The following is a 20,092-nucleotide window of genomic DNA, read 5'->3' as shown; positions in this document are numbered from 1 at the left end:
CATCCCAGAGCTCTGTATCGCGTTGTCCTTCCCCAGCAGAGAGCGGGGAAGTTGAGACAGACTGAGTCAGAGGAGTCCCATAATTTTGAGAATCCTGGGTTTCAGGAGTCTGTAGATAGCCTGATTGAGGCTGTCAATCAGTCCCTAAGGATAGAGAACGAGCTCGCCTCATCCTCAGATCATAAGATCTCATTTAAACGGGTCAATCGGGCTCATAGAGTTTTTTCCTCTCACCCTGAGTTTGAGGACTTGATTTGGCGTAATCGGGAGCACCCGGACAAGCGTTTTTCAGGGCAAAAAGCCTTGAAGGTTAGGTACCCCTTTGCTACTGAGCTATGTAGTAAATGGGCAGAAAATCCTTATATAGATCCTCCGGTGTCCCGTTTAGCCTCTAACACGTTGCTATCTCTCCCTAATGGCTCATCAATTAAGGATCCTACTGATCATCTTATAGAGCGCTTAGCTCGTTCCGTTTTTGAGGCTTCAAGTTCGGCACTTTTTCCTTCTTTTGCAGCAACCTGGGTTGCTAAGGCTATGATATCTTGGTCAGTCTTTAACAAAGGCTCTTCAAGAAGGTGATTTTTTCCAGCAGAGTTGGCGGAAATGTCTTCTCAGATAGCTCTTGCTGGTAGCTATCTGATCAATGCATCCTTAGATGCTGCAGACTGTGCCTCTATGCCTGCGGCTAACGCTATCGCCATTAGAAGGGCTCTCTGGTTAAGAACATGGCGGGCAGACTCTACCTCTAAAAAATCGCTCACAACCCTTCCGTATCAGGGGGGTCGCTTATTCGGAGAGAAACTGGATCAGCTGATTTCTGACTCCACAGGAGGGAAGAGCAAGTTTCTTCCACAGCAGAGGGTTAGACAACCTTTTCGTCACCAATTCCATGCCCGTTTCAGACCCTTTCGTAATGCTAGATGGGCTCCAGCATCGGGCTCCGCTGCACAGGGTCGACCCAATCAGGATCGAGACACTCGGGTCTCCTATACAGCCAACCAGGGGGAAAGAATGCATTCCCAGTCAACTAGATCCAGAGGGTCTAGGACTCCGAGGTTTTCGGCCAAGTGACTGGAGGTCTCCACAGAGCGCCTCCAACAGAGTAGGCGGACGTCTACTTCTGTTTCGCCAGGTCTGGCTTCAGGTAATCCACGACCGATGGATGGGAGAGCTCCTATCTTCAGGTTACAAGATAGAGCTGGTCTGTCAGCCTCCTCCCCGGTTCGTCCCATCCCGTCTTCCCAGGTACGAGTCCCACCGACAAGACCTGTTCAAATCCATAGAGTCCCTTCGTCGCAGCGGAGTCATTTCTCCTGTTCCAAGGGAAGAAAGGTTTCAAGGGTTTTATTCCAATCTTTTTGTAGTACCCAAAAAGGACGGAACAGTAAGACCTATCCTAGATCTGAAACTCTTAAACAGGTTTGTCCGTGTTCGTCACTTTAGGATGGAATCTCTTCGGTCAGTGATTGCTTCAATGGAAAAGGGAGAGTTCTTGGCCTCAATAGACATTCAGGATGCCTACCTACATATTCCCATTTTTCCTCCTCATCAAAGGTTTCTCAGGTTTGCTTTAAACAACCTACATTTTCAGTTCACGGCTTTACCTTTCGGGCTGGCTTCCGCCCCCAGGGTGTTCACGAAGGTCATGTCAACTGTGGTGTCCATTCTGCACTCCCGAGGCATAGTAGTCTTGCCATATCTGGACGATATCCTGATCAAGGGGCCGACCTTTCAAGCTTGCATGGAGAATGTCGGCATTACTCTGGACACCCTTGCTCGTTTGGGTTCGCTAGTAAATTTAGGAAAGTCATCCCTACAACCTTCTCGGAGGATCTCTTTTTTTAGGCATGATTTTCGATACCTCTCGAGCCCTATCAATCCTTCCCCAGGACAAGGTCCTATCCCTTCGGCGGGAAGTGAGGAACCTTTAGCAACCGTACCCTCATTTGATCCGGTCTTGCATGAGGGTGTTAGGAAGAATGGTGGCTTCTATAGAAGTAGTACCATTCGCGCAGCTTCATCTTCGGCCTCTCCAACCGGCGATCCTAGCAGTATGGAACAGGAATCCTCTCTCCCTCAACCGCAGATTTCGGTTGTCTCCCCAGGTCAGACAGGCTCTCTCATGGTGGCTAAACAGCTTATCCCTACTCGGTGGGGGGGAGGGGGGGGAAGCCCTTTTCCCCCAACCAATTGGCTGGTGGTCACAACAGACGCCAGTCTCCTGGGTTGGGGAGCTGTGTTTTTTCACCACACAGCTCAAGGGCGCTGGTCTCCTCCGGAATCAGATCTCCCCATCAATCTCTTAGAAATTTGGGCGATTCGACTAGCCTTGCAGCATTTTCACCATCTTCTGGCGGGTCGCCCTGTCCGAATTCAATCGGACAACGCCACAGACGTGGCATACATAAATAATCAAGGGGGCACCCGCAGCAAGGCAGCCATGCAGGAGGTAAAACAAATACTGTTCTGGGCCGAGAGAAATCACTCTGATTTCAGCAGTTCACATTCCGGGCGCAGAAAACTGGGCGGCAGATTTTCTGAGCCGTCAGGGTCTAGCGTCCGGGGAATGGTCTCTCCATCCCGAAGTATTTCAGCAGATATGCCATCTATGGGGGACCCCGGATGTGGATCTAATGGCGTCCAAGGGGAATGCCAAGGTACCCAGGTTTGTCTCCCGGTACCGAGACCCACAGGCATTCGCCGTGGATGCGCTAGTACTAACTTGGAACCAGTTCCATCTCTCTTATCTGTTCCCTCCTCTGGCATTACTCCCGAGGGTTATCAAGAAGATCAAGTCGGAAGGAGCGCCTGCTATTCTGATCGCCCCAGATTGGCCGCGTCGGACCAGGTATGCGAACCTAGTACAGCTTCTCACCGGGGTTCCATGGCGGCTCCCCGATCGGCCGGATCTTTTATCTCAAGGGCCGATCTACCACCAGAACTCAGGGGTCCTACGTTTGTCGGCCTGACCGTTGAATCTTGGGTTTTAACTCAGGCAGGGTTCTCCCAAGAGGTAGCAGATACCATGATCAGCGCACGCAAACCCGTTTCGGACAGAATTTATCATCACACTTGGAAAGTTTTTCTCTCTTGGTGTAGAGAGCGCTGGCTGCCTCCTTTGCGTTTCTCCGTCCCGAATATTCTAGCCTTCCTCCAAGCGGGCCTGGATTCAGGGCTTGCTCCAAGTACTCTTAAAAGGCAGATTTCAGCCTTATCGGTCCTTTTTCAGCGTAGGATTGCTACTAGCCGTCAGGGAGTCGCTCATAAGGTCCCTCCTTATAAAACTCCTTTGGAAGCTTGGGACCTTAATTTGGTCTTAAGGGCCTTGCAGGAGGCTCCTTTTGAGCCTCTTCAAGATATTTCCTTAACTGTCCTTTCCTGGAAAGTCGTATTTTTAGTGGCCATAACTTCCATAAGGCGGGTATCAGAGCTGGCAGCCCTCTCCTATCGTACTCCCTTTCTACGTTTTCATCAGGACAAGGTAGTGCTCAGACCAGCACCTTCCTTTCTTCCGAAGGTTGTTTCCTCTTTCCACATTAATGAGGATATAGTTCTTCCCTCCTTTTGTCCAGCACCTACGCACCGTGTAGAAAAAGCTCTCCGTTGGACCTAGTAAGAGCTCTGAGGAGATACATTTCCCGGACAGCTCCTTTCCGCCAGACAGATGCTCTGTTTGTCCTTCCGGAAGGTCGAAGGAAGGGATGTGCGGCCTCGAAATCTACTCTGGCCAGGTGGATACAAGCGGCCATTCAGGAGGCCTATCGCGCCAAGGGCATGATGGTTCCGGCTGGAATCAAGGCTCACTCCACTACAGCAGTGGGGGCTTCCTGGGCGATTCGGCACCCGGCCTCAGCAGAACAGGTTTGCAAAGCTGCAACCTGGTCTAGTTTGCATACTTTTGTCAAACATTATAATATCCACTCCCAGATCTCTGCAGATGCAAGTCTGGGTAGAAGGATTCTTCAAGCGGCGGTGACGCACTTATAAGGCTACGTTCACATTAGCGTCATGCGACGCAGCGTCGTCGACGCACAACAACGCATGCGTCATGCGCCCCTATCTTTATCATTGGGGACGCATGCGTTGCGTTGTCGTGCGTTTTTGTAAAAACGCACGACGCATGCGTCGTTTCACCGCACCTGGGTGGCGTTGGAGACGCTACATGTTGCATTTTTGTAGCGTCTAAAAAACGCATGCGTCGCACTTGCGTCGCTCGTGCGTCGTCATTGCGTTACAATCTCCCATTGAAACCAATTGACAACGCACGAGACGCAAGTGCGTGCGTCGTGCGTGCGTTGTGCGACGCATGCGTCGTTAAATAAAATTAAACAAAAGTGTCTAGACAGTGAAAACAGTGATAAAAACATCCCCCATATATAAAGAAAATGTTTGGATTGTTTGTCACTTCTGCTGCAGCATCTACAGGCAACACATCAGACCAGACTTCTTCATCTGCTGTCCAGAGATGTAAGTATAGAATGATTCTGTGCATTTTCTACATGTTTTATTTTTTAATTGTTTTTGCAAGTTGTGTATTATATTCTGCACTGTGGTTGTTTAAAGATATTGTTGTATTTTTAGTCTGGTTGTGATGTATGGCGTTGTATAGGATGGCGTTTCATTGTCTGTGGCCTTGATTATTGTTCTTTCCAGGATAGATTTTTCTTTTCCATTTATTGGTTTGGTGGTGTTTTTTGTATTCAGTTGTGATGTTTTATTCTTGCGTTATATGAATTTAATTGTCTCCGGCCATGTTGGTTTTATTGTAAAGTATGGTAGTATAGAATGATTCTGCGCCCTTTTATTAAATGTAATAATTTTTATTGCAAGTTGTGTATTATGTTCTGCACTGTGGTTATGTAAAGACATTGTTGTATGTTTCTGGTTGTGATGTATGGCGTTGTATGGCCTTTTATTGTCTCCGGCCCTGTCGGTTTTATTGTAAAGTATGGCGTTGTATCGAGGATTGCCGTTTCTGTCCTTAATTTTTGGGGGTTGTTAATTTTTTCCTTTCAAAAATCTATTGTGTTTTTTGGGTTGCTCCGTGCATACTGTACATTTTTTTTTTTTAAACAAAACTCTCTTTTTGGATTACGACATAAAGTCTGTTGTGTATTTGTTTTGTTATCTTTAGGCTTTTGTTTACTCTGGCATTGTGTTGTCTCTGCCATTGTTTTTTTTAATCAATGTGGCAGTGTTGTTTGCTCAGCGTTAAGGCCCCTTCACATTAAGCGACGCTGCAGCGATACCGACAACGATCCGGATCGCTGCAGCGTCGCTGTTTGGTCGCTGGAGAGCTGTCACACAGACTGCTCTCCAGCGACCAACGATGTCGGTAGCCAGGGTAAACATCGGGTAACTAAGCGCAGGGCCGCGCTTAGTAACCCGATGTTTACCCTGGTTATCATCCTTGTTAGGACTGGCGGAACGCACCAAGAAAGATTATATAGATGCGTTCGCAGTCCGGGGTCCACCGTGCAGGCGAAACCCGCTGCTAGTAAATGACAGACTATATGGCGGTACTAAAAGTATAAACACGCGGGTTAAACCTCACCCAACGTGAAGAAAGCGATCCTGTTAAGTCACAGGACCGCGGTACCGCACATAGAGCGAGAGCAAGTAGTCAGCGAACTTAACCCCAAAAGGGATTGAAGTCCGATTAGACCCTTGCTGGCACAACACCGCAACTGGGTGTGAAAAGAACCTTAACAGTAATATAAGAGCACAAGCGTGCGTGCGATGCCGCACTGACGGACGCCACTAACCACCTAGGCTTGGGTATGGAAAGCGCAAGGCAAGCGCACGGCGCCGTACTGGCAGGCACAGCTAAAGGACGCTGTGATGTGTGTAACATACAGATGGATAGTCGGGCGCTAGAGAGCTACCATCATCCGCGAGCAATCAACAACTCTAGGGAGGGATATTTAGGAGCTTTCATCCATCGACATACATCCATCTACACACACACATAATAATTGTACACTAGCGCATGGCCGTGCGGTCATGCGCAGTTTATATAGTTGCAGGACAGGAAGTGGCCACAGAAACTTTGCCCTTCCAAGACCTGCCAAGAGGACCAATGGAATGCGCTGCAGATCCTGAGCACATGACCCTCGATCTCCAACGGGAGATCTTGCCCTGGGCATGCTCAGTGTGCGCAAATAAGGACTTAGTCCCAGAGAAGTCCGCTCGCTGCTGACCAGCACTGACTTTAATGGCAGGAGCTGAAGAAGCAGCAGTAACTCTCTGTACAGAGCGAGACCGAGCAAGACGCTGGGACCGACGTCCCTGCTGAGCAGACTCCACTGCGGCTGGATAGGAATGGGAGACCGCAGCGGAGACGGCCCGAGATTCCCCCTGTGCAGAAGTGGGAACTCGAGACCTAACAATCCTAAAAGTAAAAAAAACAAACACTACATACTTACCTACCGCTGTCTGTCCCCGGCGCTGTGCTTCTCTGCACTCCTCCTGTACTGTCTGTGTGAGCACAGCGGCCGGAAAGCAGAGCGGTGACGTCACCGCTCTGCTTTCTGGCTGACCGACGCTCACAGCCAGTGCAGGAGGAGTGCAGAGCACAGCGCCGGGGGACAGACAGCGGTAGGTAAGTATGTAGTGTTTGTTATTTTTTACTTTTAGGATGGTAACCAGGGTAAACATCGGGTTACTAAGCGCGGCCCTGCGCTTAGTTACCCGATGTTTACCCTGGTTACCAGTGAAGACATCGCTGGATCGGTGTCACACACGCCGATCCAGCGATGTCCGCGGGAGATCCAGCGACGAAATAAAGTTCTGGACTTTCTTCAGCGACCAACGATCTCCCAGCAGGGGCCTGATCGTTGGTCGCTGTCACACATAACGATTTCATTAACGATATCGTTGCTACGTCACAAAATGCAACGATATCATTAACAATATCGTTATGTGTGAAGGTACTTTTAGTTCTGTTGGCATTAGTGCAATGTTCTTTGTGGTTGAAATGTAAATGTTTTGTGTTTTTTTTTTTTTTTATATTTTACTATGTTCCGCTGTATTGTGCATAGGATAAATTTTATTTTGTTCTTTATTTCAGAATTGCATTAGTAATGGCCAGCGACTCAAGCCACACCCCACCGCTGAGGAGTCCGGTGAGTACATGATCTACTATTGCTTACTATTCGCTGTCATTTGTAGATGGGTCACTCAACTTTTTGTAAACTATTTTCCAGGCTTCTTCAAGTGAGGAGGAGAGCCAGGAGGAACAGAGCCAGCAGGAGCAGAGACCACGGGACCAAGCTGTGGTGGCAGGACGGCGAGTAAGTTGTTATGTCAAACCTATTCCTTTTTTTTCTTTAACTTTTTTGTTTTTGGGGGGTTGTGGGGGGGGGGGGGTGTATTTGGTAGGTGGTGGTGGAGGAGGTAGGGAGAACAATTTTTATCTTGCAAACATTAATATTTTCCATTTATTCTAGGTTTCACAACGGGCCCATGATGACCCACTGGACGTAGACCTGATGGTGGCATCCATACAGGAACGAGGCCCATTGTGGGACAGCCGTGACCCCCGGCACGCGGACCAGGGCGTGTTGCGCCGTTTGTGGATTGAGGTGGCAAAATCGCTGTGGGATGGCTTCGACAGCGCTTCCCCCGCGGGCAAAGATAAATTTCGTAAGTATTTCCAAAATGCTGCTATGACCCATCATGCCAGGATACACAACCGTCTGTGATGTCTTCTATTGGGATTGCACACGGTTGCGTTATCAATTTCAATATTTTCTCTCCAACTAATTTTTTTTTTTTAATTTATACACAGTTACACAATTGAAGACCAGATGGCGCTCCATGAAGGACCGTTTCAAGAGGGGCCTGAAAAAGGAGGGACAGATCCGTAGTGGTGCTGCAGCTTCAAGGACCATCTACAAATATAATCGTATTTTGCAGTTCTTGCGACCGGTCCTTGAAAGCAGAGAGTAAGTATAGTACCTATGCACACACCTAGTTTTTAAAACATGCATATTCACGTACTATATTCCAGCCACGTAGTTTATTGCCCAGCCATTTATTTTGGCAAGTACGAAGTATAGTAATGAAGAAAAAAATTCAAGCTCACCGAGGCGTGAAAAGTAAAAAATAAATACTTTTATTCACTTCAATCATAAGCAGAGGATGAAACATCAGCACAATACAATTAAAACACTATCTACGCGTTTCAGGTGACAGGGAACATCAGACATCATGATTAAGGGTGCCCTATCACCTGAAACGCGTAGATAGTGTTTTTATTGTATTGTGCTGATGTTTCATCCTCTGCTTCTGATTGAAGTGAATAAAGTATTTAGTTTTTACTTTTCACGCCTCGTAGAGCTCGAATTTCTTCTTCATTTCTGATCTTCTCACGCTTGACACAGCGTCTCCGTGCTCCGAGCCTTCTGGGATTACTACTATGGTGAGCTGGAATTCCTCTTTTTTGTCCTGAAATACGAAGTATACAGAAAACAGAAAGATAGTAGATTGGCCATGCCCGGGCAATATTTCATAGTGGAGTAGTATATTGCCCATCCAGGTGTATCCCAGATTTTTTTCAAAAAAAGGAAAAATATAATAGACACGGCATACCTTCTACTCCAAGGCAGGTTATGTTCCCATGGTTGCTCAGCTCGCAGGACATGTGATGACGTCTCGGTCACATGACCGTGACGTCATGGCAGTTCCGACGATAAGCGTAATTGTCGGGAGTTACAAACGGCAAACATGGGTGACTATTTTGAAATAAATAAATGTATTCTATTTTTAATATTGATGCGGCATATGCAGTGTCAATATTAAAAATTAGTTAACATTAACGGCGGCAATGGATACCGCCGGTAAAGTTAATTAATGACAGGGGAGTATGCGGGCGACGGGCCTTCACTGCGGGGAGTAAGGAGCGGGCATTTTAATCAGGCCTGTCACCCGCGCTGATTGGTCGCATCAGCCATGTCAGGCAGCTGGCCGGTTCAATCAGCAAACCGTTACGACTAACTGAACAAACCCTTAACAGTAATAGTGTGTGATGCAATGTTAAGTTTTACACAGGTGGTGACGAATGTGAAATGTTATATTTTGTATACTAATGGTTTCCTTATGTTTTCACAGAACACACAGCAGCACCCGCGAGACTGTCCAACCCTCTGGAGCGGTCCTTCGTGAAGCGCCATCTGAACCGTCGCAGCCATCCCACAGCGAGAGCAGGTCTGCACCACCACAATCTGGCGAACCGGCAGCCGGTCCATCAGATGTTCCCCTGGCCGAGGCCTCTGTCGCTCCTTCCTTCGGGTCTTCCCGACAGCGTCAGCGGGCCTCGGACAGGGCGATCCTGCCCGAATTTTTACATTTGAGCACCGTATTCCAGAATGGTTTCAAGGCGCTGTGCGATAAAATGTCCATTATCGACCGGCGTCTTGAAACAATAGAATCGGAGCTCTCGAGGCCGGCCAAACATTTTTTTTAGTGCCATTCAGAAGGGCATGGTTGAACATCTTACGCCGGAACTCCAGATTTCGGTGATGCAGGTCTGCAACAACGCATATGTCACTGCTCTGCAGCAGGCTCGGGTCATGCAGTCAGCGACTACAATGCCCGCAGTACCATCGCTGGCTGCCATGGCTCCGACTCCTGCTGCAGAGCACCACCACAGAACTCCGCGTGCCGAGGGCCACCGCCACCACAGAACAGAGCCCCAAACTTCTGCTCCTGCCAGGCCTTCAAGGGCACACAGACGGGAAGCTGACCCACACCCAGAGGGAGAGAGGAGGAAAAAAAAGAAGACAAGCACTACAACCTCGGCTATGGCTGCTCCCAAAACAAGCACCCAAAGTACCCAGCCTGGGCCTACCCGGAGCACACCCAGTACCCAGCCTGGGTCTACCCGGAGCACACCCAGTACCCAGCCTGGGTCTACACGGAGCACACCCAGTACTCAGCCTGGGTCTACCCGGAGCAGGAGTAGCCAGCCAAGGACACTGGTCGTCCCTCCTCCTCCCTCACCTCCTGCGTTGGCAGTCTCGCCACCGTCTACTGGCTGGATTGATGTCGGCATCCCATCTAGTGTAATAGAGTATGCTGGTTCCTCCCCCTCGTCCTCCTCCTCGGTCTCCTCAACACACACCAAAAGTGGAGGATATCAATCCCCCTTAATCGCAGACATTGATACCCCATAACATTTACCCAATTTTTTTTTTGTGTCCCTAATAAATTTGTTAATTTGTTCAAAAATAATGAGTTTTTATTGTCTATAATAAAGTTTGCACCAAATCACACCGTGCGCCGTATAAACAAATCTTGTGTTTGTAACACCTGATGTGCAATGTCTGACACTATTTTATCAATATTTTTTTTCATTTTTTTATAGGGCTGTCGCTCATTGTACTATGAGATGTTACAAACACAAAGAGCATTGCTCAATATATCAATTTTAAAATGTACCATCACACAACGATTTCATTAACGATATAGTTGTTTTTTGTCAGTAACCAACGTTATCTTTTCTGAAATCGTCCAACGATCAGGCCCCTGCTGGGAGATTGTAGGTCTCAGCGAATGATTAGGAATTTTTTTGGGTAAATGATCACACGCTGTCATTGTTGGATCGGCGTGTTTGACACCGATCCAGCGATGTCTTTGCTGTAAACAAGGGAATATTGGGTTACTAGCGCAGTGTTTTAAACAATCCAAAAAGTGAACAATACCCAAAAAAAAAAAAAAGGTGTCAACCACGTCCATCGCCGTCATCTTCCCGCAGTGACTGACACTGTCATTCCCGCCCGTAAAGCAGAGCACACCGTTGACTTAATAATAAACGCTGTGCTGTGCTTTAGGGCTGGCACAGTACGGAAAGCTGACGGCGATGGACGTGTCACACACCGGAATGTAAGGGTATTTTTTTTTTTTTATTAAATTTACAATGGTAAACAGGGAAAACATCGTGAGTGCGGCCATGCGCTTACCAAGATTACACGGGGACTTGCTCTTTTTTGGTCGCTGGAGAGCTGTCTGTGTGACAGCTCTCCAGCAACCACGCGACGACTAACGATCACGGTCCGGTCGTATCACTGGTCGGGATCGTTGGCTAATCGTTTTATTACGGTACCTTAAGAATATTGGTCAGGTGAGGTGGTAGCAATGTTCACAGTGTCGCCACTATTTGACTCTGGACGTATACTAGCATCCTGATTCCAATAGTGTTAACTCTGTAGAGTTTTGCAAACATGATCGTCTCCCTCCTTGTCAAGCCAGGTTCCATATGCAAATAGTCTGCAAGATTAAAAATGGTTGACAAGGTGGGAGCCGATCATGTTATATGTCAAAACTATGGAACACACGGCTAAAAAATTCTTTTGTTTTGTCAGTCCATTTGGGTACTGGTGCTCACATAAATTTTGTGGGACACACATTAGTTTCTATAACATTGCATTTTAAATTTAGTTTACTATGGAAAAACATATGGCAGATTTGTTTTGTTAAAACGGAAAGGCACACGAACTTTATTTCAAAACACAACGCATTAGAAAATCAGGGGACATTAACAACATTTAAATAACATTACATAGGCTGGTAAAATGACAAGTTTTTATTGTATCCTAATACCAAGATGAATTAAACCATTTGATCTTGCCATGAAACACGCCCAACATCTGAAACAAAGTATGCAGCAAATTGGTCCCTCATATGAGCAATCTCCACAGTTGTCCGCAGAGGATGATCTTGATAATCAGGCAATGGATTTGGTATGGGTTCATCGAGTTCCACGGTGACTCTCTCTTTATCAATAATATAATTGTGGAGAACCACACAAGCCTTCACCACCTCATCCACTGTCTCAATTTTCAAATTTATAGGGGATCCTAAGATACGCCATTTGGAGACAAGGATTCCAAAGGCGCACTCCACAGTTCTTCTGGCCCTGGACAGTCTATAATTAACCCCTTCATGACCGGGGGATTTTTCGTTTTTCCGTGTTCGTTTTTCGCTCCCCTCCTTCCCAGAGCCATAACTTTTTAATTTTTCCGTCAATTTGGCCATGTGAGGGCTTATTTTTTGCGGGACGAGTTGTACTTTTGAACGACATCATTGGTTTTAGCATGTCGTGTACTAGAAAACAGGAAAAAAATTCCAAGTGCGGTGAAATTGCAAAAAAAGTGCAATCCCACATTGGTTTTTTGTTTGGCTTTTTTGCTAGGTTCACTAAATGCTAAAAATGACCTGCCATTATGATTCTCCAGGTCATTACGAGTTCATAGACACCAAAGATGACTAGGTTATTTTTTATCTAAGTGGTGAAAAAAAATTCCAAACTTTGCTAAAAAAAAAAAAAAAAATTGCGCCATTTTCCGATACTCATAGCGTCTCCATTTTTCATCATCTGGGGTCGGTTGAGGGCTTATTTTTTGTGTGCCGAGATGACGTTTTTAATAGCATTTCGGTGCAGATACATTCTTTTGATCGCCCGTTATTGCATTTTAATGCAATGTCGCGGCGACCAAAAAAACGTAATTCTGGCATTTCTCATTTTTTTCCCGCTACGCTGTTTAGCGATCAGGTTAATACTTTTTTTTAATTGATCGGGCGATTCTGAGCGCGGCGATACCAAATATGCGTAGATTTGATATTTTTTTTATTGATTTATTTTGATTGGGGCGAAAGGGGGGTGATTTAAACTTTTTGTTTTTTTTATTTTTTTCACATTTTTTTAAACTTTTTTTTTTAACTTTTGCCATGCTTCAATAGCCTCCATGAGAGGCTAGAAGCAGGCATAGCACGATCGCCTCTTCTACATAGCAGCGATCTGCTGATCGCTGCTATGTAGCAGAATTGCACGTGTGCTGTGAGCGCCGACCACAGGGTGGCGCTCACAGCGACGGGCAATCAGTAACCATAGAGGTCTCAAGGACCTCTATGGTTACCATTCACAAGCATCGCCGACCCCCGATCATGTGACGGGGGTCGGCGATGACGTCATTTCCGGCCGCCCGGCCGGAAGCGGTAGTTAAATGCCGCTGCCTGCGTTTGACAGCGGCATTTAACTAGTTAATAGGTGCGGGCAGATCGCGATTCTGCCCGCGCCTATTACGGGCACATGTCAGCTGTTCAAAACAGCTGACATGTCCCGGCTTTGGTGCGGGCTCACCGCGGAGCCCTGCATCAAAGCAGGGGAGCCGGCATCGGACGGTATAGTACGTCCGATGCCGGTAAGGGGTTAAAAATACTTTTTGTGCGGTCCAACCCCCGACTGGAGTACGGTTTAAGTAGGTTGCCACTCATTTGAAAAGCCTCATCCCCAACCACAACAAATGGCATGGCCGGGCCTTCGGTGTTGGGAAGAGGTCGTGGCTGGGGGAAATTAAAATTGTTCTCGTATAATCTTCGGCCCATGTCAGACTCCTTAAATGTCCGTGAATCATTTGCACGGCCAAACGCTCCAATGTCCACAGCGAGAAACCTGCAGTCCGCACCTGCAATTGCCATGAGCACGGTGGAAAAGTATTTTTTATAATTAAAAAACAGAGATCCACTTCTTGAAGGCTTGGTAATCCTAATGTGCTTCCCATCCACGGCTCCAATACAGTTTGGGAAAGAACACACTTGTTCGAATTTTTGGGCATTGGCCTGCCATAATTCTGTTGTAGGGATGGGTAAAAATTCCTCCCGGAGGTTGTCCCACAATGCGCGGCATGTGTCGGCAATAATACCAGAAAGTGTGGAGACTCCAATCCTAAACTGGAAATGCAGTGATCTCAAGGTCTCTCCGGTAGCCAGGAAACTGACAAGAAGAAAAATAAATAAATATAATTAAATTGTTATGAAATAAATTTTCATTTTTAATTACAATCCCCCACCCCACAAAACCAAAACACGTTACTTTAAAAAAATGGCAAGAACATATAAATCCTTCACATTGCATTACGTACCGTAGAGTCACCAGCAGACGTTCCTCGGAGGAAATTGATTTACGGAGCTGCGTGTCCCGCCTGGAAATGGCTCCTTCCACCAGACGCAGCAGATATCGGAAGCTGTTTTGAGACATCCTGGTGTACTCAAAGTATTTCTACTGGTTGTCATTTAACTCTCCAAACAGACAATGGTAGGCTCCACGACTCTCTCGGACTTCCACTATAGGGTGTAGCCAAAAACGCCGACGACTCCTTCTCCGTAGTTTTTCTCTTTTCCTCTGTTCATGACAGGCAATAGCATAAGCAATAGCAAGGGCAAAATCCAGCTCCATATTGAGGTAGATATTCTCCATGGGACGCTCCATCTTGATGCTGTATGGTTGGAATTAATCTATGCCGGGGTACATATACCACAATTCCATTATACCCACCCTCATCTACCCATTGGTGGCATTATCTAGTGTCTAGACACTAGACCCACCCTCTTCTATTCATTGGTGGTATTATCTAGTGTCTAGACACTAAATTGTGTTGAAAGATGACATCATTGTTTGACAACGCATGCGTTGTAAAACGCTGCGTTTTTTGGAATAATTTTTGACATATTGTTCTTTATGTTGGTGGTAAACTTTCTTGTTTATTTGTAAAAAAAAAAAAAAGGAAATTTGGCGAAAATTTCACAATTTTCTAACTTTGAATTTTCATGCCCTTAAATCACAGAAATATGTCACACATTACTTAGTAAGCTTAATAAGTAACATTTCCCACATGTCTTCTTTACATCAGCACAATTTTGGAACCAACATTTTTTTGTTGTTGCTCTGAAGTTACAAGGGTTAAAAATTAAACAGCAATTTCTGATTTTTACTTTTTTTTTGGGGGGAGGTGGGGGGCACCTCACATTTGAAGTCACTTTGAGGGGACAATATGATAGAAAATACCCAAAAGTGACACCATTCTAAAAACGGCACCCTTCAAGGTGCACAAAACCACATTCAAAACATTTATTAACCCTTTAGGTGCTTCACAGGAATGTTTGGAATGTTTTAAAAAAAAAAAAAAAAAATGAACATTTAACTTTTTTTTCACAAATTTACTTCCCATCCAATGTTTATTTTACCAAGGGTAACAGGAGAAATTGGACTCCAAAAGTTGTGCAATTTGTCCTGAGTACGCTGATACCCCATATGTGCAGGTAAACCACTGTTTGGGCGCACGACAGAGCTTGGAAGGGAAGGAGCGCCGTTTGACTTTTCAATGCAAAATTGGCTGGACTTGAGATTGCACGCCATGTCGCATTTGGAGAGCCCCGGATGTGCCTAAACAGTGGAAACCCCCTACAAGTGACACCATTTTGGAAAGTAGACTCCAAGACTCCATCCCCCCCCCCCCCGAGGAATTTAGCTAGATGTGCGATGAGCACCCCCTATGTGCTTCACAGAAGTTTACAACACAGAGCCGTGAAAATAAAATAAAAGCACGGGCCACAAAACGTCCAGCACACGTGCATATGCATAACACACATGGATGTTATCTGTGTGACATGCATCGGGGAAGAAGCGTTACAGTAATCGCTCTTCCCTGTCGCCGGGTGCTGAACACTGCTCTCATCATTCTGCCCTGATCTGCCGGCGATCGGCGCGAGCAAACGAGAATGATGAGACTTACATTTAAGTGATAAAAGAGACAGCAGGGGGCGGCTGATAGGACTATTGCTCCCATCAGCCTACCCCTGCTGCTGCTAATAAGTGACAGCAGAAGTGGCTTATGGGGGGGTATTCATTAGCCACCGCCAGCCCTATAAATAAATAACTAAATAACTAAATTAAAAAAATTAGTGTATTTTCTATAACCAGCCAGGCAAAACTCACAGCTGGGGGCTGCAGCTGTCGGCTTCAGCAAGGCTGGTTATCAAGAATAGAGGTGTCCCCACGCTGTCTTTATTTTTAAATTTAGTTAATGAGATTCTCGTGTTCTGGGGGGTCTTGATGTGGTGCTCTGCTTAAATATTCATCTGTAGTCACTGTCAGGGATCAGTGACCTGTCATAAGCCGTACAGATGAATATGAGAACAGAGCACCACATAAAGATCCCTCCACAGGCCCACCATGAAGCACAAGAATCTCATTAACTGAAAACTACAAATACAGATTAAACAACAACCTCAAGACGGATTTCATCAACCCAGGTATCATTTTAATCAGTATAACGGCACCGACGTGACACTGTCTGTAGGTTTCTTAGCACTTTCTGCTGACAGGTTCCATTTAATATTATGTACTATAATTTGTATGTGGGTGGAACATCTTTTATTTTAGTCAGTAAAGTCGAAGTAGGGGCATGACTTTATTGCTGGGGCTTGTATTCTGGTGCTTTGTGTTACTTCTATGCTTTCAATGGACAGGATCAGTGACTTGCCTGTAGCAGTCTCTTGGGCAGATCCTGCTAAGACTTTGTTGGAGAAGCAAAATGGAACTTTGGAAGGAGTAGGAAGGGTTCAGATGGAGTTACAAGGAGTGTGCTCACTGAATGATGATAACTGTAGTCAGGAGGGAGCAGAAATAGTGGAGCAAGTGTAAAGAAAAGTATGGGTGCCATGGCGATAGACGTGAAGAAGAAAGGCATAAAACATCTCAAAGCATTTGTTTTAAAAAAAAAAAATGTAGCGAAATTAGGGGTAGTGGATAACCGCTTTAATATATCCTGCTTGGCCAAATAAAATAGAAAAGAGTATGCTGTCACCAGAGGTTGTTGTTGATATTCAACATCCTTTTCTTCATTGAGGTCCTCAATCAAGTCTCAAGGTCCAGTCTACTGAAATTAGCAGATTCATCTGACATTAAATGGGTTGTCCAGGTTTGGCATAAAAGTCTGCAGTCACTCCATGTTACTGCAGACCAGACAATCCTCACATCACGCACAGAGCAAGCTGTTGGAATTCACTGTTGCCCTCTGTGAGACCAGGTTGTCATGTGGCCTCAAGTATACCATATGCATACTCTCGACACATTCTGACTAGACGTGCGCAGCCTCGCTCAATACAGGTGAATTGAGCGACACTGTGCACGTCTACTCGGAATGTGGTTTGGAGTGTGCATATCGTTAACTTGCGGTCACATGACCTACCAGCATCTGAGAATCCTGATGGCGAGCTCTATGCATGATGTGAGGATTCACAAGTCTGCAGTTACATTATAATTGACCGGTTATTTGCATTCATTTCCATTTCTAATTACCAAATACCAGCCTTGTAGATTTCAAATTAACATGCGCTCCTTGAACCAATTTTGTCTCCTAGATCTAAAAGTGTCACAAGCTCCAGTAGCTCGAGCTCAAGCAGCAACAGCTCAGATATTGAACCTTCATCAGACAGTGAGGACACCTCCAGTTCTTCCTCTTCTTCTGAGGACACATCTTCCAGTTCTTCATCCTCATCGGAGAACTCCTCATCAGAGTCTGAGTCTGACTCCGAGTCAGAATCTGAAACGAGCAGCAGCAGCAGTGGTACTACTAGCAGTAGCAGCAGTGAGGAAGACAGTAGCTCAGAAGATGAGCCACTTAGGAAGAAACGGAAGAATTAGTCATGACAGAGTATTGTCTCTGACGCTTTTGGAAGATCTCTGTGCTGGGATAATATTCTTTGTGAAGAACTCAAACAAAAAAAAAAAAAAAGTTGTACTTTTAAAATGCCTGATTGACACCAACCTTGGTTCACTCCTTCAGTTATAAGTCTGTCCTTGTTGATTTCAGTACTGCTAAGTTTTGGTTAGAAATACAGATTACACAAGTAATGTATCTTAATGAAATTTTTATGGCAGATTCCTATTAATCTTTTTCCGTTTTGTACCTTGACCTACTAAGTATCATATGTAATGTTGGTATTAAAGCAATTTGGACGTGATGCAGTCTAACAGTCCATCTGCCTTGGAGGATAATTTAAAATGTACATATGTTGTCTGCAAATATAAAAACAAAAGTTTAACGCGTTAACAGGGTGTAAAAGGTTTGACCTCAGAGCTGAAGAGTCCTGTAACAAGGGAGCTTTTGGGACTTATTTTTATAGTGGTATATAATAAAAATGGCTTTATCTAATCACATGCTAAAATGGGATTATAAAAGGTTGTGTCCACAACAGCTCAGTGGTCTACAACTTTATATTTTTATGGAGAGAGCACGGTGGAAAAGGCCCATACTTTTAGCTGTTCTAATAGGTTGTTTTATATGTGCAGTTTATTATAAAGCTGCGTTTAAGTGTCATTTTCAAAGTGCCATGTCTGTAAATAAATGAGCCTGTGACTTTACCCTGTTATTGCAGGCGATTCCAGCACAGTAAGGAATGTCACCTTGTACTAATGTTTTGGTTAATAAACATTTGTCTTTTTTGCTATTATCATTTTTGTTATTGTAGCCTAATCATGATGATATCTACAGTATTGGTACCGTTACACTAAACGATTTACCAACGATCACGACCAGCGATACGACCTGGCCGTGATCGTTGGTAAGTCGTTGTGTGGTCGCTGGGGAGCTGTCACACAGACAGCTCTCTCCAGCGACCAACGATCAGGGGAAAGACTTCGGCATCGTTGAAACTGTCTTCAACGATGCCGAAGTCCCCCTGCATCACCCAGGTAACCAGGGTAAACATCGGGTTACTAAGTGCAGGGCCGTGCTTAGTAACCCGATATTTACCCTGGTTACCATTGTAAAAGTAAAAAAAAAAAAAAACAGTACATACTCACATTCTGATGTCTGTCACGTCCCCCGCCGGCATCCACAGGGTTAAAACTGGTTTCGGCAGGAGCGCTGCGAATGCACACGCTCCGGCCGAGAGCTTCCCTGCACTGATTGTCAGCGCCGGCCGTAACAGCGGTGACGTCACCGCTGTGCTCTGCTTTACGGCCGGCACTGACAGTCAGTGCAGGAAAGCTCTCGGCCGGAGCGCGTGCACTAGCAGCGCTCCTGCCGAAAGCAGTTTTAACCCTGTGGACGCCGGGGGACGTGACAGACATCAGAATGTGAGTATGTACTATTTTTTTTATTTATTTTTTTTTTTTACTTTTACAATGGTAACCAGGGTAAATATCGGGTTACTAAGGGCGGCCCTGCGCTTAGAAACCCGATATTTACCCTGGTTACAAGTGAACACATCGCTGGATCGGCGTCACACACGCCGATCCAGCGATGACAGCGGGTGATCTGCGACCAAAAAAAGGTCCTGATCATTCCCCAGCGACCAACGATCTCCCAGCAGGGGCCTGATCGTTGGTCGCTGTCACACATAACGAGATCGTTAGCGGGATCGTTGCTACGTCACAAAAAGCGTGACGTTGCAACGATATCCTTAACGATATCGTTATGTGTGAAGGTACCTTAATTACATTTTGTCATATTTTGACAATTGGGAAACCTTGTGCATTGGTCGTGAATTTGTATGGCTGTTCTGAAAACTGCTGAGTATGCGTGCCCAACAATTTTCCCTTTTAAGAAATAAATTGACCTATCCAAACAGGCTGATCGACCTGATTTTACAGTATGTGGCCAGCATAAAGTTTCAAGAATCAATTAAAGGTCGTGACTTAAATCTAATCATTTCCACAGGTTCCACTGTGGCTACTTCTGCTGTCTGCCCTGGAACGGCAAGTATTGACGTTGCACTCTTAAGTGACCCGAATGTTGGGGTCTTTTGATTGGCTGCAGTGGTCAGATGACTGTAATACCACGTGAAATGAAGCACATCTGCTCACATCCGTTTCTAATTACCTGACTTTTACAGCCAATCATAGGCTTCAGCAGGTAACTGAAGAACGCAACATCTTCACATTGCGGTCCCGGGGCAGGTTACTGGAGCAGCCGTTGCTGGATTCATGATGATTAAAGCCGAATAGTATGCTTCATTTTATTATCTTAAAACCATACCTTTCCTATGTATGTTTTATTGGACATCAAATAACCGTTTCAGTGGTGCAAACATGCGCTACCTTTTTAGTCGTTCCCCTTCTTTTTTCAAAACTTAACCTATTTATAATTATTTGCTGTAAAAAATTGCACACTTCACAAGCAATGAAAGAAAACAAACGTAAAGATTGTCATAAACCACAAAGCTTGATGGAGGGTAGAAAGATGAATGGCAGACCATTCGGCAAATACTTAGAACACAAGAAAAAGAAAAAAACGAACTACAAAGG

General features: G+C 45.5%; 1 protein-coding gene across 2 annotated transcripts in view; it reads left to right on the top strand.

Annotated features, from left to right (window-relative positions):
• ZCCHC10 (zinc finger CCHC-type containing 10) overlaps positions 1-10,225 on the top strand; it is a 46,086-nt gene extending 35,861 nt beyond the window's left edge. For both annotated transcript variants that reach the window (XM_069764023.1, XM_069764024.1), the window contains exons 4-8: positions 7,070-7,124; positions 7,206-7,292; positions 7,449-7,644; positions 7,790-7,946; positions 9,112-10,225. In XM_069764023.1, coding sequence (XP_069620124.1) covers positions 7,070-7,124; positions 7,206-7,292; positions 7,449-7,644; positions 7,790-7,946; positions 9,112-9,466 — 850 coding nt within the window. In that variant the 3' untranslated portion in view covers positions 9,467-10,225. The remainder of the gene's footprint in view (positions 1-7,069; positions 7,125-7,205; positions 7,293-7,448; positions 7,645-7,789; positions 7,947-9,111) is intronic.
• Positions 10,226-20,092: the final 9,867 nt, after the last annotated feature.

This window comes from Ranitomeya imitator, chromosome 4 (assembly GCF_032444005.1).
Source record: "Ranitomeya imitator isolate aRanImi1 chromosome 4, aRanImi1.pri, whole genome shotgun sequence".
NCBI classification, from domain to species: domain Eukaryota; kingdom Metazoa; phylum Chordata; class Amphibia; order Anura; family Dendrobatidae; genus Ranitomeya; species Ranitomeya imitator.
The sequence above is the reverse complement of the archived record's forward strand: the minus strand, read 5'-3'. Positions and strand labels throughout refer to the sequence as shown.